At 44.8% G+C, this 13896-nt stretch overlaps 1 protein-coding gene across 1 annotated transcript in view; it reads right to left on the bottom strand.

Moving 5' to 3' along the window:
• The window catches only part of LOC136640319 (zinc finger protein 420-like), a 152490-nt gene that overhangs the window by 91884 nt on the left and 46710 nt on the right, over positions 1-13896 (bottom strand). Inside the window, exon 11 of the mRNA XM_066615361.1 lies at positions 5126-6218. Within this exon, the coding sequence (XP_066471458.1) occupies positions 5126-6218 (1093 nt within the window). The remainder of the gene's footprint in view (positions 1-5125; positions 6219-13896) is intronic.

Here is a 13896-nt window from a genome sequence, read left to right as displayed (position 1 = left end):
TAGAAAACACTGGAAGAAAAAAAATACTGAATGGCTAATGCAAAACCCAAAATTGACTCAGGTTCCTCCATTCTTACCTAAGGAGCAACAGAACAAGGATCACTAGAGGGATTCCCTGGGCTAAATCCCTCTTCCTTGCAACATAAGCTACTTGACAGATTCTCTTTAATTCCTCTCCTTTATGCCCTATAAGGGAAGAGAGTAATGGTTCCCAGATACCTCAATGAGACCTAGACAAAAATAAGAAACACAGAGTTTATTAAGACTCCATTAACTATTTCAATCTAACAAAAAAGGGCTTCTACACAATCCAGTTAGCTAAAAGCACTACAATTATAGGAGGCTCCCAAACCTGCAGGACTCCCCCAAGGCAGAACCCTTTTGTGAATTTGCTGCAAGTCAACTACAAAGAAAAGATAAAGCCCTAACACAGTCCAACCCTTTTACTGTCAGAATTAGTTCAGCTTCATTACTCACAACCCCAAAATGCCACTATCTCTCCCTGGACCTCATCCACTAGGAAGACAACACTGCCCTTCTCTAAAGGTTTTTACCCTCTTCACTAACGAACCCAACCAATCTCACCTGAATCTTTTACACCCAAGGAGCCCCAGCTACTCTAATACCAAATGAAAAAACCGTGAGAACCCACATGAAACAACAGCTTCATGACAGTTTCTTTGCCAGATCCTAGGCTGGATGGGCAGCAGCTCACATACCTGAAGGGAGAGACAGCCCTTAAAGGCATTTGCAGGGAAGGACATTCAATATCTCTAAAGGGTGTATGTATCATTGCCCCATCCCCACTGGTTTTTTGGCTGTACCTTTTGTTAGAACAGATATTTCAATGTGGTTGGTTTCATTGCATTCTGCATGAAATTACGCACTGATTGATATATAACATGATGGTATTATTCCTCCAAACTCTGATTTTAGTGATTTTGAAAACTTGTAGTCACACACCCATGTCAACTTACTAACACCTTATTGCAGCAGTTCTCAAACTTTTAGCACTGGGACCCACTTTTTAGAATGACAATCTGTCCAGGACCCATTGGAAGTGATGTCATGGCCAGAAGTGACATCATCAAGCAAATTAAAAATAAATAATTATTAATAATTAAATTAAAATAAAAGAAATAATTAAATAAGGAGCAGCCAGTCCTGTTCCACCAAGTGAATCTATTCTGAAGTAAGTCCTACTGTGGTCAATGGGGCTTACTCTCAGGAAAGTGTGGGTAGGATTGCAGCCTGTTAGCCCAAGCCTATGCATGTCTACTCTGAAGTAAGTTCCATAGTGCTCAATGGGGCTTACTCTCAGGAAAGTGTGGGTAGGATTGCAGCCTGTGAGCCCAATCCTATGCATGTCTACTCAGAAGTAAGTCCCATAGTGGTCAATGGAGCTTACTCTGTAGTCTGCCTGCAAATTGCTCCCCACCCCCCCAAAAAAAACAACAGTGAGATTTCCAGCCCTCCGAAGTGCCCAGTTTAAAGTTCTTCTATTTAAGGCACATTAATACAAAGACCCACCTGGCTTTTCAGGTGCAAAATAAAAAACTTCCCCTTACCAGTTGAAGCCTCTTTTCGGTCCTTTTTAGGGAGGGAGGCTGCCTTCTGGAGCAGCTCCATCAGATCAGGACCATTCTGGTGCCCTCACATTCCCCTTTGCCTGGCCTGACCACCAGCCAAGGCTCATCTGCCTACTCTGGAGTAAACATGACCATGAGGCTGCTTTGCTTTCCATAGAGCTCAATAGGGCAGCTGGGAGGCAGGGACCTCCTTCTTGGGTGTTTTTGGGGGCTGCATTCATTGGATCAGGACCATTCTGTCGTTGGAGTCCTCTCAGCCTGCCCTTTCCGATGAACTATGGCAAGTGCGCCTACTCATGAGTAAACGCGCAATACGGCTTACTTTCACTTCCCATAGGGATCCATTCATTTTTTCTTTCCATTTTTCTGGCCATAACTTTTGAACTAAAGTAGCTATTTCAATTCTGTTTTTTGCATTGCACTCAGCTGGACATTCCACATCCAATGGTTTATGGCATGATGGGGTAGTTCTGAAAGCCACGAAGTTAGTGCGTCCTCCCCCAGGGTGCGTCACCCCCCTGGCACGTCACCCGGTGCAGCCCACACCCCCCTAGCGACGCCACTGGGTGGAAGTGAAGAATTAGCCAGGGGAGGGAAAGGAGCATGACTATTTCATGGCCCCCACAGCTCAACACAAATGCTCCTTTCCACCAGCCCACATTGCCTGCTTGGTCTGCTGAGGGATTTTCCAAGTTAGCTCTGCATGCCACACTGGGAGGGCTGCTGGACAGCCATGGCCCAGGACAGGGGTCTCCAAACCCCAGCCCAGGGGCCAGATGCGGCCTGTGGCAAGCCTCTATCCGGCCCATAGCCAACCTCTTGTCCCCTGAAAGCCTCTGGCCCACTCAACTGAACACAACCAGAACTGTGCTCTGATTGGAGGATGTTCTGAGAGACAGAAAGGTTGCATGAATGAGCCCATTCATTCATTCATTTGCTCATCTAGGTTCTATCTCTAATTTATTTATTTAAATTTTATATTTAAATTTTTTTCCGGCCCCCAACACCACACCAGATATTTGATGCAGCCCTCTGGCCAAAAGGTTTGGAGACCCCTGGCCTAGGAGATGGGTGATTCCAGACAGCTCAGGTGACACAGAATTCCCAGGCCAATACTGTCTGGCAAACCTCCCAGGGTGGAAGACCAAGGATGAACGTGCGGAAGCACGGAAAGCAACCTGGGCCAGCAGGAACAGGAGCATGGAGCTTGAGCTGCAGGGGTGACAAATGCTGGCAGAGGAGATCGAATAGCCTGGTCAGGGCCAAAGGCTCAGCCTGTGCTGATTGGGCAATGGGAGCTGGCAGAAAAGTACAAGCAGTTCCGGGAATCCCGGAGCAAGGGGCCTGCTTCATGTGACCCCTCGCAGCCAGAGCTGAAGGAGGCTCAAGCGTTTTAGAGTCACACCAATTAGTGTCACCAGATACTGTTGGAATCTTCCCTGTTACCCAATTTCTTCTCACTCTCTCACAATACCAGAGGTCATTGAGTGAAAATGTAGATTGGGCAAAAGTAGAAACTTCTTCACACAGCACATACTTAGCCTGTGGAATTCACTGCCACAAGGAGTATAGAAGTTCAGACAGGTTTGGTTCCTTTTGGATACCTGGATCCACACACCGGGCATTAAGGCAGAAGCTGGAAGAAACAGGAAGTGACGTTTTTTCCATTGTTGGGCTCAGACCGTCCACAGCCTCTTCCAAGCTCAGAGGACCCTCTGGAGGCTCCCGTTGGCTCCAGAGCTTGGGGGAGGGCAGGGAGGCGTTCACATGTATCCGTGGTTTCACTTAATTCCAGAACATATACAGGGATATGCCTCTACCATGTAAAAGAAGAGTCTAAAAATGAAGCTAAAAACACGAGAATGTGCAACACCAGTAGAAACTACACATCATAAAAAGAGACAACTTACAAAACAGCAAATCAAGATGATTGAAATATACAACACACTTTTTTATTGGTATCCAAAGGAAAAAGCTAATAGGATTTTCTCTGTTTAGGACTTGATACGCTCAAACCAATGACTTCAACTGAGTTCAAAAACAAAAGGGAAGCCAATGAAGTTGCTAATGCAGCAATTTGATCAGGAAACCGGCTCCCATCAGCAACCTCTGCCGCATTCTCCACTTACTGACTTGCACATGCAGACAACCTCACAGGATCCCCAGGAGGGAATCAGTCTGCATGGTACAGAGAGATCTTGCCAAGGAGGTGCATGACCTAGAACATAAAGAAAGCCTGGTTGGATCACGCCAAAGGGGGCTCATCTAGTCCACTATCCTGTTGTCCACAGTGAACCACCACTTCCCCCTGGGAAGCCCCAAAGCAGGATAGAAAGGCCTGTGTCTCTCTCGCCACAGATCCCCTGTAACTGAGATTCAAGGCAGGAATGACAGATGGCAGAGGGAACTCTTTAGTGGAGGGATTTATTTTGCTAATGTCTCACAGGTAACGTAACAGTTGTGGGGGCGACCCTTCTGGAGGGAAACAATATATCCAAATCATAGGGTGGGGACCATTGGTAAAGCCACCCGTCAGGTTTACATCTCCCTTGGGGGCTCGAACAGTCCAGAATCTGGCCCTTTCTGTGTCACCAACCCCCAAGAATGAACAGCAAGGGTGTCTCAGCGCATGTGCTGCTTCAGGAGCACACTGGGACCTTGGACTGCAGGATCCTACCAGTTGCAGGGAGGAAGAGTTGGCATGAGGGCAGGCCCTGGCACTGGCTGGAGTCCAATATTGTGTAGAAACAAGGCCCACACTCTCAGCACCCTTCCCCTAGCCCTGGGAATTTGGCCCAGGTTCCTCCTCCTCTCTCCTAGGCTGTGCTTCTTCCACTTGAGCCTCTCTTTTCATATGCTCTTGCCTGCAAAAGGTCCCCTCCCTTTGTCAGACCCCCCCTTGTTCTCCTTTGTACACATCCCTTCAGCTCTTTGAACCCTTTGATGAGTCATAAGGCCTGAAGTTCTTATACTTCCAAAGCACTTATAAAGTTCCATTTTTGATTGGATTCACTACTGAACTGTGAGCAATGAATGAAACCTTTTCCCACACTCCAAGCATTTATACCAGGGGTATATGGTTTGGTACAATTTTTCCCCTGTGTGACAACTTCTTTGGTGCAATCAGGTCTGAGCTCTGGTTGAAGTTGTTTTCGCACCCCAAGCATTTATACCAGTGGGTGGCCAAACTGCAGTTCTGTGAGCCATATGCCATTGAACAGGCGGCTTGTGGAAGTAGGTTGGCTGAGCTTCTTTTGGAATCACAATTAATTTAAAAGTTTTAAAAAAGTAAATCTGGGTATAAACTAAGAGTCAAGCGGATTAGAACATATGTTTAAGTGAGTAAATATTTAGTTCATGGTAAGTCAATCTTTTGCCAAACTTAAATACTTCTTATATATTGGGACTCACAAACCTCTCTCTTGTGGTTCTCAAATTTCTGCACTCTATTGCATGTGGCTGTTACGTTAAGCAAGTTTGGCAATCCCTGATTTATATGGTTTCTCCTCTGTATGCATTTTTGATGCCAAATCAGCTGTGAGCTCTCACTGAAGCTCTTTCTACACTCCAAGCATTTATACGGCTTCTCCTCTGTGTGATTTCTTTGATGAATACTCAGGCTGTAGCTCCTACTGAAACACTTTTCACACTCCAAGCATTTATATGGTTTTTCCCCTGTGTGAATCCTTTGATGATTAGTCAGGTCTGAGCTGTGACTGAAACTCCTTCCACACTCAACACATTTATAAGGTTTCTCCCCTCTGTGGGTTCTTTGATGCAAAGTCAGATGTGAGCTTCGACCGAAGCTCTTTCCACATTCCAAGCATTTATATGGTTTATCTCCTGTGTGAGTCCTGTGGTGCAAAATCAGGTTCCGGTTCCAAATGAAGCTCTTTCCACACTCTAAGCATTCATAAGGTTTCTCCCCTGTGTGACTTCTCTGATGAAAGGTCAGGCCTGAGCTCCGACTGAAGCTCTTTCCACACTCCAAGCACTGATACGGTTTCTCCCCTATGTGGGTTCTTTGATGTACAGTCAGGCATCTGCTGTCACTGAAGCTCTTTCCACACTCCAAGCATTTATATGGTTTCTCCCCTGTGTGGGTTCTTTGATGCACAGTCAGGCCTCTCCTCTCACTAAAGCTCTTTCCACACTCCAAGCATTTATATGGTTTCTCTCCTGTGTGCTTTCTTTGATGGCTGGAAAGGGAGTCACTCCTGCTGAAGCTCTTTCCACACTCCAAGCACTTATATGGTTTCTCCTCTACATGGCTTCTTTGGTGCTGGATGAGTTGTGCGCTCCGACTGTAGCTTTTTCCACACTCCAAGCATTGATATGGTTTCTCTCCTGTGTGAGTCATGTGATGTAAAATCAGGTTCCCACTGTGAATGAAGCTCTTTCTACACTTTAAGCATTTATATGGCTTCTCCACTGTGTGGGTTCTTCGATGCACAGTCAGGTGTGAGCTCTGACTGAAGCTCTTTCTACACTCCAAGCATTGATATGGTTTCTCCCCCGTGTGGGTTCTTTGATGCAAGGTCAGGCGTCTCCTCTCACTGAAGCTTTTCCCACACTCCGAGCATTGATATGGTTTCTCCCCGGTGTGGTTTCTTTGATGCACAGTCAAGCCTCTGCTCTCACTGAAGCTCTCCCCGCACTGCAAGCATTTATATGACTTCTCCTCTATGTGGGTTCTTTGATGCAAAATCAAACTGTATCTCCTACTGAAGCTGTTTTCACACTCCTGGCATTTATATGGTTTTTCTTTTTTGCACTTTGTATGATGCGTTCCAACTTTTGATTTACTGCTGATGGTTTCTGCCAATTGAGGGTGTTTTTTCCCTGTCTTTCCAGTTTCTTTTTCTAGATCAACTGGGGTGACACTGAAGTCCCTCTCATGAAGAGCATCACCTTTATTATTCCATTCCACTTTGTCACTTCCATGCTGCCCTTCTGGTCTGTCATAATGCACAGCTTTCTCACTGGTGTGGGTCTTTTTATGGAATGTAAGTTCTGTGCTGGTGCTGAAGCTGTTTCTCATCTCAGACAATATAAATGCTGGCCTTCCCTCCTGCCTCCTTGATCCATCCTGGTCTCTAAAAGTTACTTCCTGTGTGTCATGCATGGTTGTTTCTGGTGACACACCACATGGTTCTCTTTTATCCTCTTCTCCATTGCTTCCTGTAACAGAGAGAGAAGCTTGGTGAGTACTGCAGTAGAGAAATGGGCCCATATTTTAGCATATATGCTCAAAAGTAAACACCAGTTAGTTCAGTGGCATTGACTCCCAGGAAGGTATTTATTAATTTCCAGTATTTTTCTCCTTCCTTTTCCCCCAACAGGTCTCAAGGCCTTCCCAGTAAACCACTTATAGTTAGCTGTTGTGCAAGAGCAGGGGCGTCCAAAGTTTTTGGCAGGTGGGCCACATCATCTCTCTGACACTGTGTCAGGGGCCAGGGAAGAAAATAATTTACGGTCTTGCAATAGCTCAAGGTGTATAAAAGGCCTTGCACAAAGCAAGGCCAGCCTTTCCTTTGCTGCTGCTGCAGCATCACAGACGTGAAACAGCAAGCAGTGGCGGGAGCCCTCATCCCACAGGTCATGCAAGAGGTCAAACAGTTGCCCTCACGTTGAGAGCAGTTGCATCAGGCCAGGCCAGTGCGGGCTCCAGCAAGTCTCCAGAGGGCCAGAGGCTCATTGGAAACTGGGGGCTCCCTGAGGGCTGCATTGGGAGTCCTCAAGGGCCACAAGTGGCCCCAGGGCTGGGGTTTGGCCACCCCTGCGCAAGAGTAACAAATTATGGCTGCCTGACCGGTTGTAACCTGATTCGCCATGAGACTGGGGCAAATTTTTTATCCCTTGTAGACAATGTTTCTTTGGAAAAGTCACAAGAGCGGTCCTCCCTCTGGATTTTCTCAGGCTTCATAACCATTTTAATATCACATTATCTTCTTATACAAGATTCTCATTAACTTTCATTCCTCTTAAAAAAGAGTAGCCCGAATTGTATACAAATGTTTTGAACAAGAATTGAGTATAGAAAATACTATGAATGATATCTTACTAAAGGGAAAGATGCCAGACTCTTGGAGAGAGGCAAATATTACATTGCTACTGAAAGAAGGACACCAGTTGGATGATATGAAAAACTACAGACCTATTTCATTATTGAATAATGACTATAAGATTTTTACAATACTAGCAGAAAGAATGAAGAAGGTCCTACAGAATTTAGTTCATGAAGACCAAGTTGGATTTCTACTTAAAAGTTATATGAGAGAAAATGTGAGAATTGCATTAGATCTGATAGAACATTTTGATAAATGTACAACTTTATAATCGGTGCGCGTGGTGGTAAAGGGAGAGTCAACTAAGGTTTTTGAGATACAAAAAGAAACAAGACAAGGATGTCCATCATCACGGCTCCTATTTATATTGGTACTGGAAGTGCTGAATAGAGATATCAAACAAGATGAAAGGATACAAAGGTGAAGATTAAAAATGAAGCTTTCAAACTGAGAGCTTTTGCAGATGATATGGTCATTCCATTAGAAAATCCCTTGAGACACATTGAATTATTGATGGTTAAACTGAAAGAGTTTGGAGCATTAGCAGGTTTTAAAAGTAACAAACAGAAAAAAAAATAGTAAGTATGCAAGATCAGGTAGAGTTGATGAACAAGACAGGTTACAAAGTCAAGAAGAAGGTTAAGTATCTAGGTGTTAAATTGAAAAGTAACTGTATGGAATGAAATTAAAAAGGATTTTATAAGATGGGAAAGTCTGAACTTATCTTTGATGGGAAGAATTTCTGTAATCAAGATGAATGTCCTGAAAATTTTGTTTTTATTTCAGACAATCCCAGTTATATAATCACATTCCCCATTTAAGTGCTGAGCCCGATGGGTCGGATTCAGGAGAAGGCAGATTCCCTCTCACCCAGAATACCATGAATGCCTCCCTAGTCAAGTCCAGGCTGAGGAGGAAGAGCTGCTTAAAGGGCTAAGACACCCCTTGGATCACAATGTTCTTCTTGAGCAAACCCGTTTTGAAAAACAGGAGGAAGTGCTAAGATCTGTCACTGAAGAAAATCAGAAGAAAGATGACTTAAGTAAACAGTTTCTCCATTTGGATCTGATGCCCAAATAGAACTGGGACACTAGCAGGTTCCAAAGACTTTGCTGCTGCCACGACCAAGACCACGTCCAAGATGGCATCATCCACAAGCCCTGGAGTGATCCGGTAAATATACATGGCTCTTAGTATCAGAAGAAGATGAAAATAATCTAGATTCATCATTACACACCTACTTAAATATAAAATCTCCCACATGCTGGGAAGAAGAGTGGCTTTATGGGCCAAGACACCGCTGGGCTATCCTCTGACTCAAAATGGTAGTTAATCCTCCTCCTCTACAAAGCCATTTCTCCTAACAAGAAAAATTATCAAGACCTGGCCACTAAAGAAAACCAAGAGGACAACTCCAGCGGCCTGTTTGGCTCTGATGCCCAAATAGGGCTTGCAAAGTGGCATTTTCCAAAAGTCTTTCTTGATGCCAAAACTGACCAAGTCCAAGATGGCATCAGCTACAAGCCCTGGAGGTGATCTGGAAAACATATGTGGGAGTTGGGAGAAATAATCTTCAATCCTGGCCCCCTTCACTTTAGACATCACTAAGGGAGAGCACCAGGATACAGGTCTTTTGTTATGCCTGGGGCATTTGGTGGGCCGCTGTGGGATACTGGAAGCTGAACTAGATGGGCCTAAGGCTTGATCTAGCGGGGCTGTTCTTTTTCTTTTTTTAAATTTTCTTCTACTGCATAAACAGAACAAAACACAAAAACAAAAAAAGAGAGTATTATATCGATACATGCTTATGAGTTACTTAAAAAAAAAGGGAGAAAATGTTTATACATATGTACAACCAGAGTATCTGCATATTAACCCTTCATGTGGCTTATGTTATTATATCATGGAATGGTCTCCAGATAAATATATCCCTACGCAGGATGCTGATACGCCATTCGCTCAACTTCTGATAAATGCAAAATATAGTTCATCCATTGGGCATGTGTAGGTGGGGCATCTCTCCTTACAATGAAGTAATATCAGTCTTTTTGCTACTGTGAGGGCACAGGGAGTCCATTTCAATTGTCCAGGTGTGAGTCTCCAGATAACGGGTAGATAATTAAAAATTACATACATATCTTTATAATATTAATTATTTTTTAATCCCAAAAGCTTACAATAACAGGACATGACCACAACATATGTGTAAGTGTAGCATTCAAACCCAAGCATCTCCAACATCTAGATTCCTTGCTAAGTCCTTTAAGGAGTAGCCTCTGTGGAGTCCAATGTATTCTAAAGAATATTTTTTGCTGTATTCGGTGTAATTTAAGATCTCTAGATATTGCCTTATATTCTTAAGTGCCTCAACCCATTGCTCACCCAGGATAATTGTAATTGTTGGCAACCTTCAGTCTTGAAAGACTATGGTATCGCGCTCTGAAAGGTGGTTCTGGAACAGCGTCTAGTGTGGCTGAAAAGGCTGATTCGGGAGTGACAATCCCTTCCACACTGGGAGCAAGTGCAGTCTGTCCCTGGTCTGTCTCCCTGGCTATGGGCCTTCCTTCTTTGCCTCTTTGCCTCAGACTGTTGGCCAAGTGTCTCTTCAAACTGGGAAAGGCCATGCTGCACAGCCTGCCTCCAAGCGGGCCGCTCAGAGGCCAGGGTTTCCCACTTGTTGAGGTCCCTTCCTAAGGCCTTCAGATCCCTCTTGCAGATGTCCTTGTATCGCAGCTGTGGTCTACCTGTAGGGCGCTTTCCTTGCATGAGTTCTCCATAGAGGAGATCCTCTGGGATCCGGCCATCATCCATTCTCACAACATGACCGAGCCAACGCAGGCGTCTCTGTTTCAGCAGTGAATACATGCTAGGGATTCCAGCACGTTCCAGGACTGTGCTGTTTGGAACTTTGTCCTGCCAGGTGATGCTGAGGATGCGTCGGAGGCAGTGCATGTGGAAAGCGCTCAGTTTGCTCTCCTGTTGTGAGCGAAGAGTCCATGACTTGCTGCAGTACAGAAGTGTACTCAGGACACAAGCTCTGTAGACCTGGATCTTGGTATGTTCCATCAGCTTCTTGTTGGACCAGACTCTCTTTGTGAGTCTGGAAAACGTGGTAGCTGCTTTACCGATGCGCTTGTTTAGCTTGGTATCGAGTGAACCATGATCCTGTGTCACCCAGGATAGGACATTCCAATTCAGAGTTCCATTTAGTTTGGAGTAAATGTGTATCAAACTTAGTACATGACATTAGATATTTATAAACAAATATTACTGGTTTCTTCATATCAACAGACTGCATAAGTACGTCCAGGAATGGGGGAGTTTGTAAAGCAGATAGTGTAGAGGGACCAAATTTAGAAACTAATAAATGTTGCAACTGTAAATATTGCCAGCTAGCGAACTTTGGAAGATGATACTGTTTCCTTAGTCTATCAAATGAGAAAAATTCCTGATCAATAAGTTGATCTAATGTAATAATTGCCCTATCAGTTCTGCTGCTCCATAAAAAAGATTTCCTATTAATCTCTAAAGTTGGATTCATCCATAATGTTAATCTATAGTGGGAACAGGGATCAAATTCAAACTTCCATGCCATCATATTCCAAATATAACTAGCTGAGATTACTGTCATATGCACTTGTCGATTATTAACATGTTTAGACCCCAATGCTACCCATTTACACAATGGAGCTAACAAAGACATTTCTAACACCACCCATGATGGTATCTCACTCTGCTGGTTATTCCTTCTATTGCAGAAAGTTAGCAAGTATGCAAAATTGTACAGATTAAGGTCAGGAAGTCCAAACCCTCCCTCCTTATGGGACAATTGCATCCGTTTTAATGAAATCCTTAGTGTTGCAGAACCCCATAAAAACTTCCTAAACAAAGTATAAAACTTATTAAAATAACTTTGTGGTATATATTAAAAAATTGCACGTAGTACATATATAATACAAGGAATAATATTCATTTTTTCTTTAATAATATAATGAATAAAAATATTCATTTTTAATGTATTCACTTTTCCCCATAGAGAGAGATTTAGGGATGCCCATTTATCAAGATCCAGTAAGATATCAAGTATCAACTTATCAAGATTCAATTTAATCATCTGCTTGATATCTCTGGGAATAAGAATTCCCAAATACCTAATAAACTCAGGACACCAAATAAAATTCCATATACTAAATACGTATATATTGCAAAAACAGCGTCTCAGGCCCACTGAGATCCACATTTCCTGCTGCAGTGTCTGCCTCCATTCAGTCCTCCTGCAGCTGTTCTTTCTCAAAGCCCAGTCCCTAGGAGTGACCTTGAGCAGCACACAAGACAGGTGCTGTATCATTCCAGGTGAAGTCCTAGAACTCAGGTGATCAGACCTGATTTGGGGGGGGGGGAACTGATTTGCCAATGCAGGGGGCAGAAGGAGGTCAGATGTAATGCGGGCGTCTTGGCAGGGCTTTTTCCCAGAACAGTGTGGGTGGAAATTCTATTATCTCTCTAAGAGCCCAGTCCTAATGGCCAATACTGCTGGAGCTCAGTGCCAGCGCTAGGTGTCATAAACATGCCATAACATACTCTATCTCTCTCTCATCACTCTAAGGCAGGGGTCTCTAAACTTTTCAGCCAAAGGGCCGCATCAAATATCTAGCACAATGTTGAGGGCCGGGGAAAAAAATTAAATATAAAATTTAAATAATACATTAGAGATGGAACTTAGATGAATGAACAAATGAATGGGCTCAAATGTCCAGGACTTCTCCAAGCATAAATACAGCCCAAGAAATAAAGCACACACTTAAATGGACCTCCATTCCAACACCCCACAAGCACAACTCTTGTTGTGTTTGGTCAACTGGGCCAGAGGCTCTCAGGGGATCAGAGGCTGGCCGCAGGCTGGATAGAGGCTGGCTACTGGCCGCATTTGGCCCCCAGGCCAGGGTTCAGAGACCCCTGCTTTAAGGGCCCAGTTCTAAAGGCCAATATTAATGGAGCTCAGCGCCAGCGCTAAATGTCATAAGCATGACATAAAGCACATTTATGACACCCTCGGGGTAAGCACTGGGAGAACACGAAGCCACTGGAGGCAAGACTGCCAAGCAGCAGTATTGAGTTTTGGGGTGGTAGGGAGGTGTTCTGGGGTGGGGTGGAGCAGGGGGAGGAACCAACCTGGGAGGAGGTGGGACAGGCAGAGACCTCCAACAAATCCTATCCTCCATATTGGGCTGAAAAGCCCGACACAAAGCTTCTCCAATCTGTACCGCAAAATAGCTGGCACAGACTTAAGGAAGCCCATTGTGGGGTTTGTGCCCTTGCTCAGGGGAAGAGGACAAACATCCCGTGAGGAGACCTCCAGCGAACTCTGCAGGGCCACTGGATGCAGCAGTAGCCCTTTTGGCACTGCTGCACCCGGCATCACCATGGTGCTTAAGACTGGGCTGCAAGTCCATGTTTCTTTACCAGTGGTACGGGTATCACTGGTGGCATTTGAGGTAGTGTTTGAGGTAGTGTCTGGTGGTCTGCTGGTGGTATGCAAGGGACCCCTGGATACCTACCGCCTGGCTGTGAGACCAGTAATGCAATGCAGCAGACGGTGGTAGGAGGTTCTGCTCAGCAAGGAGAGCTTCAAAGTATGCCATTCTGCATGCAAAAAGCCCTCCAGTCCACCAAGAGCCTCTTAGTGAATATAAGTATGTTGGCAACCTTCAGTCTCGAAAGGCTATGGTATCGCGCTCTGAAAGGTGGTTCTGGAACAGCATCTAGTGTGGCTGAAAAGGCCCATTCGGGAGTGACAATCCCTTCCACACCAGGAGCAAGTGCAGTCTGTCCCTGGTCTGTCTCCCTGGCTATGGGCCTTCCTTCTTTGCCTCTTTGCCTCAGACTGTTGGCCAAGTGTCTCTTCAAACTGGGAAAGGTGAATATAAGAACATAACACATAGTGGTGTTTGTCATACTGCATATGGCCTCCCAGTCTGGAAATAACTGTTGATGATGTTATCACCAGTTACTTTCAGTAGTACTTCAACAAGTGCACCATGTGACATGGCAGACTACAAACAAGGAGAAATGCTGTGTAAGTGGAATTAAAGCACCCACCCATCCCGCTGAGACACACACCTGGAATGATGCAGATGTTTGGACACAGGCTGTGTGAGGGCCGGGCAGAGATCTGGGGCTTTGTTTTCTCTGGGTCAGGCCTGGACGCTGGAAGGATCCTTCAACTCCAGCTCTCTTAC

This window comes from Tiliqua scincoides, chromosome 2 (assembly GCF_035046505.1).
Source record: "Tiliqua scincoides isolate rTilSci1 chromosome 2, rTilSci1.hap2, whole genome shotgun sequence".
Taxonomy (NCBI): Eukaryota; Metazoa; Chordata; class Lepidosauria; order Squamata; family Scincidae; genus Tiliqua; species Tiliqua scincoides.
This window is presented reverse-complemented; position numbering and strand designations above follow the sequence as displayed.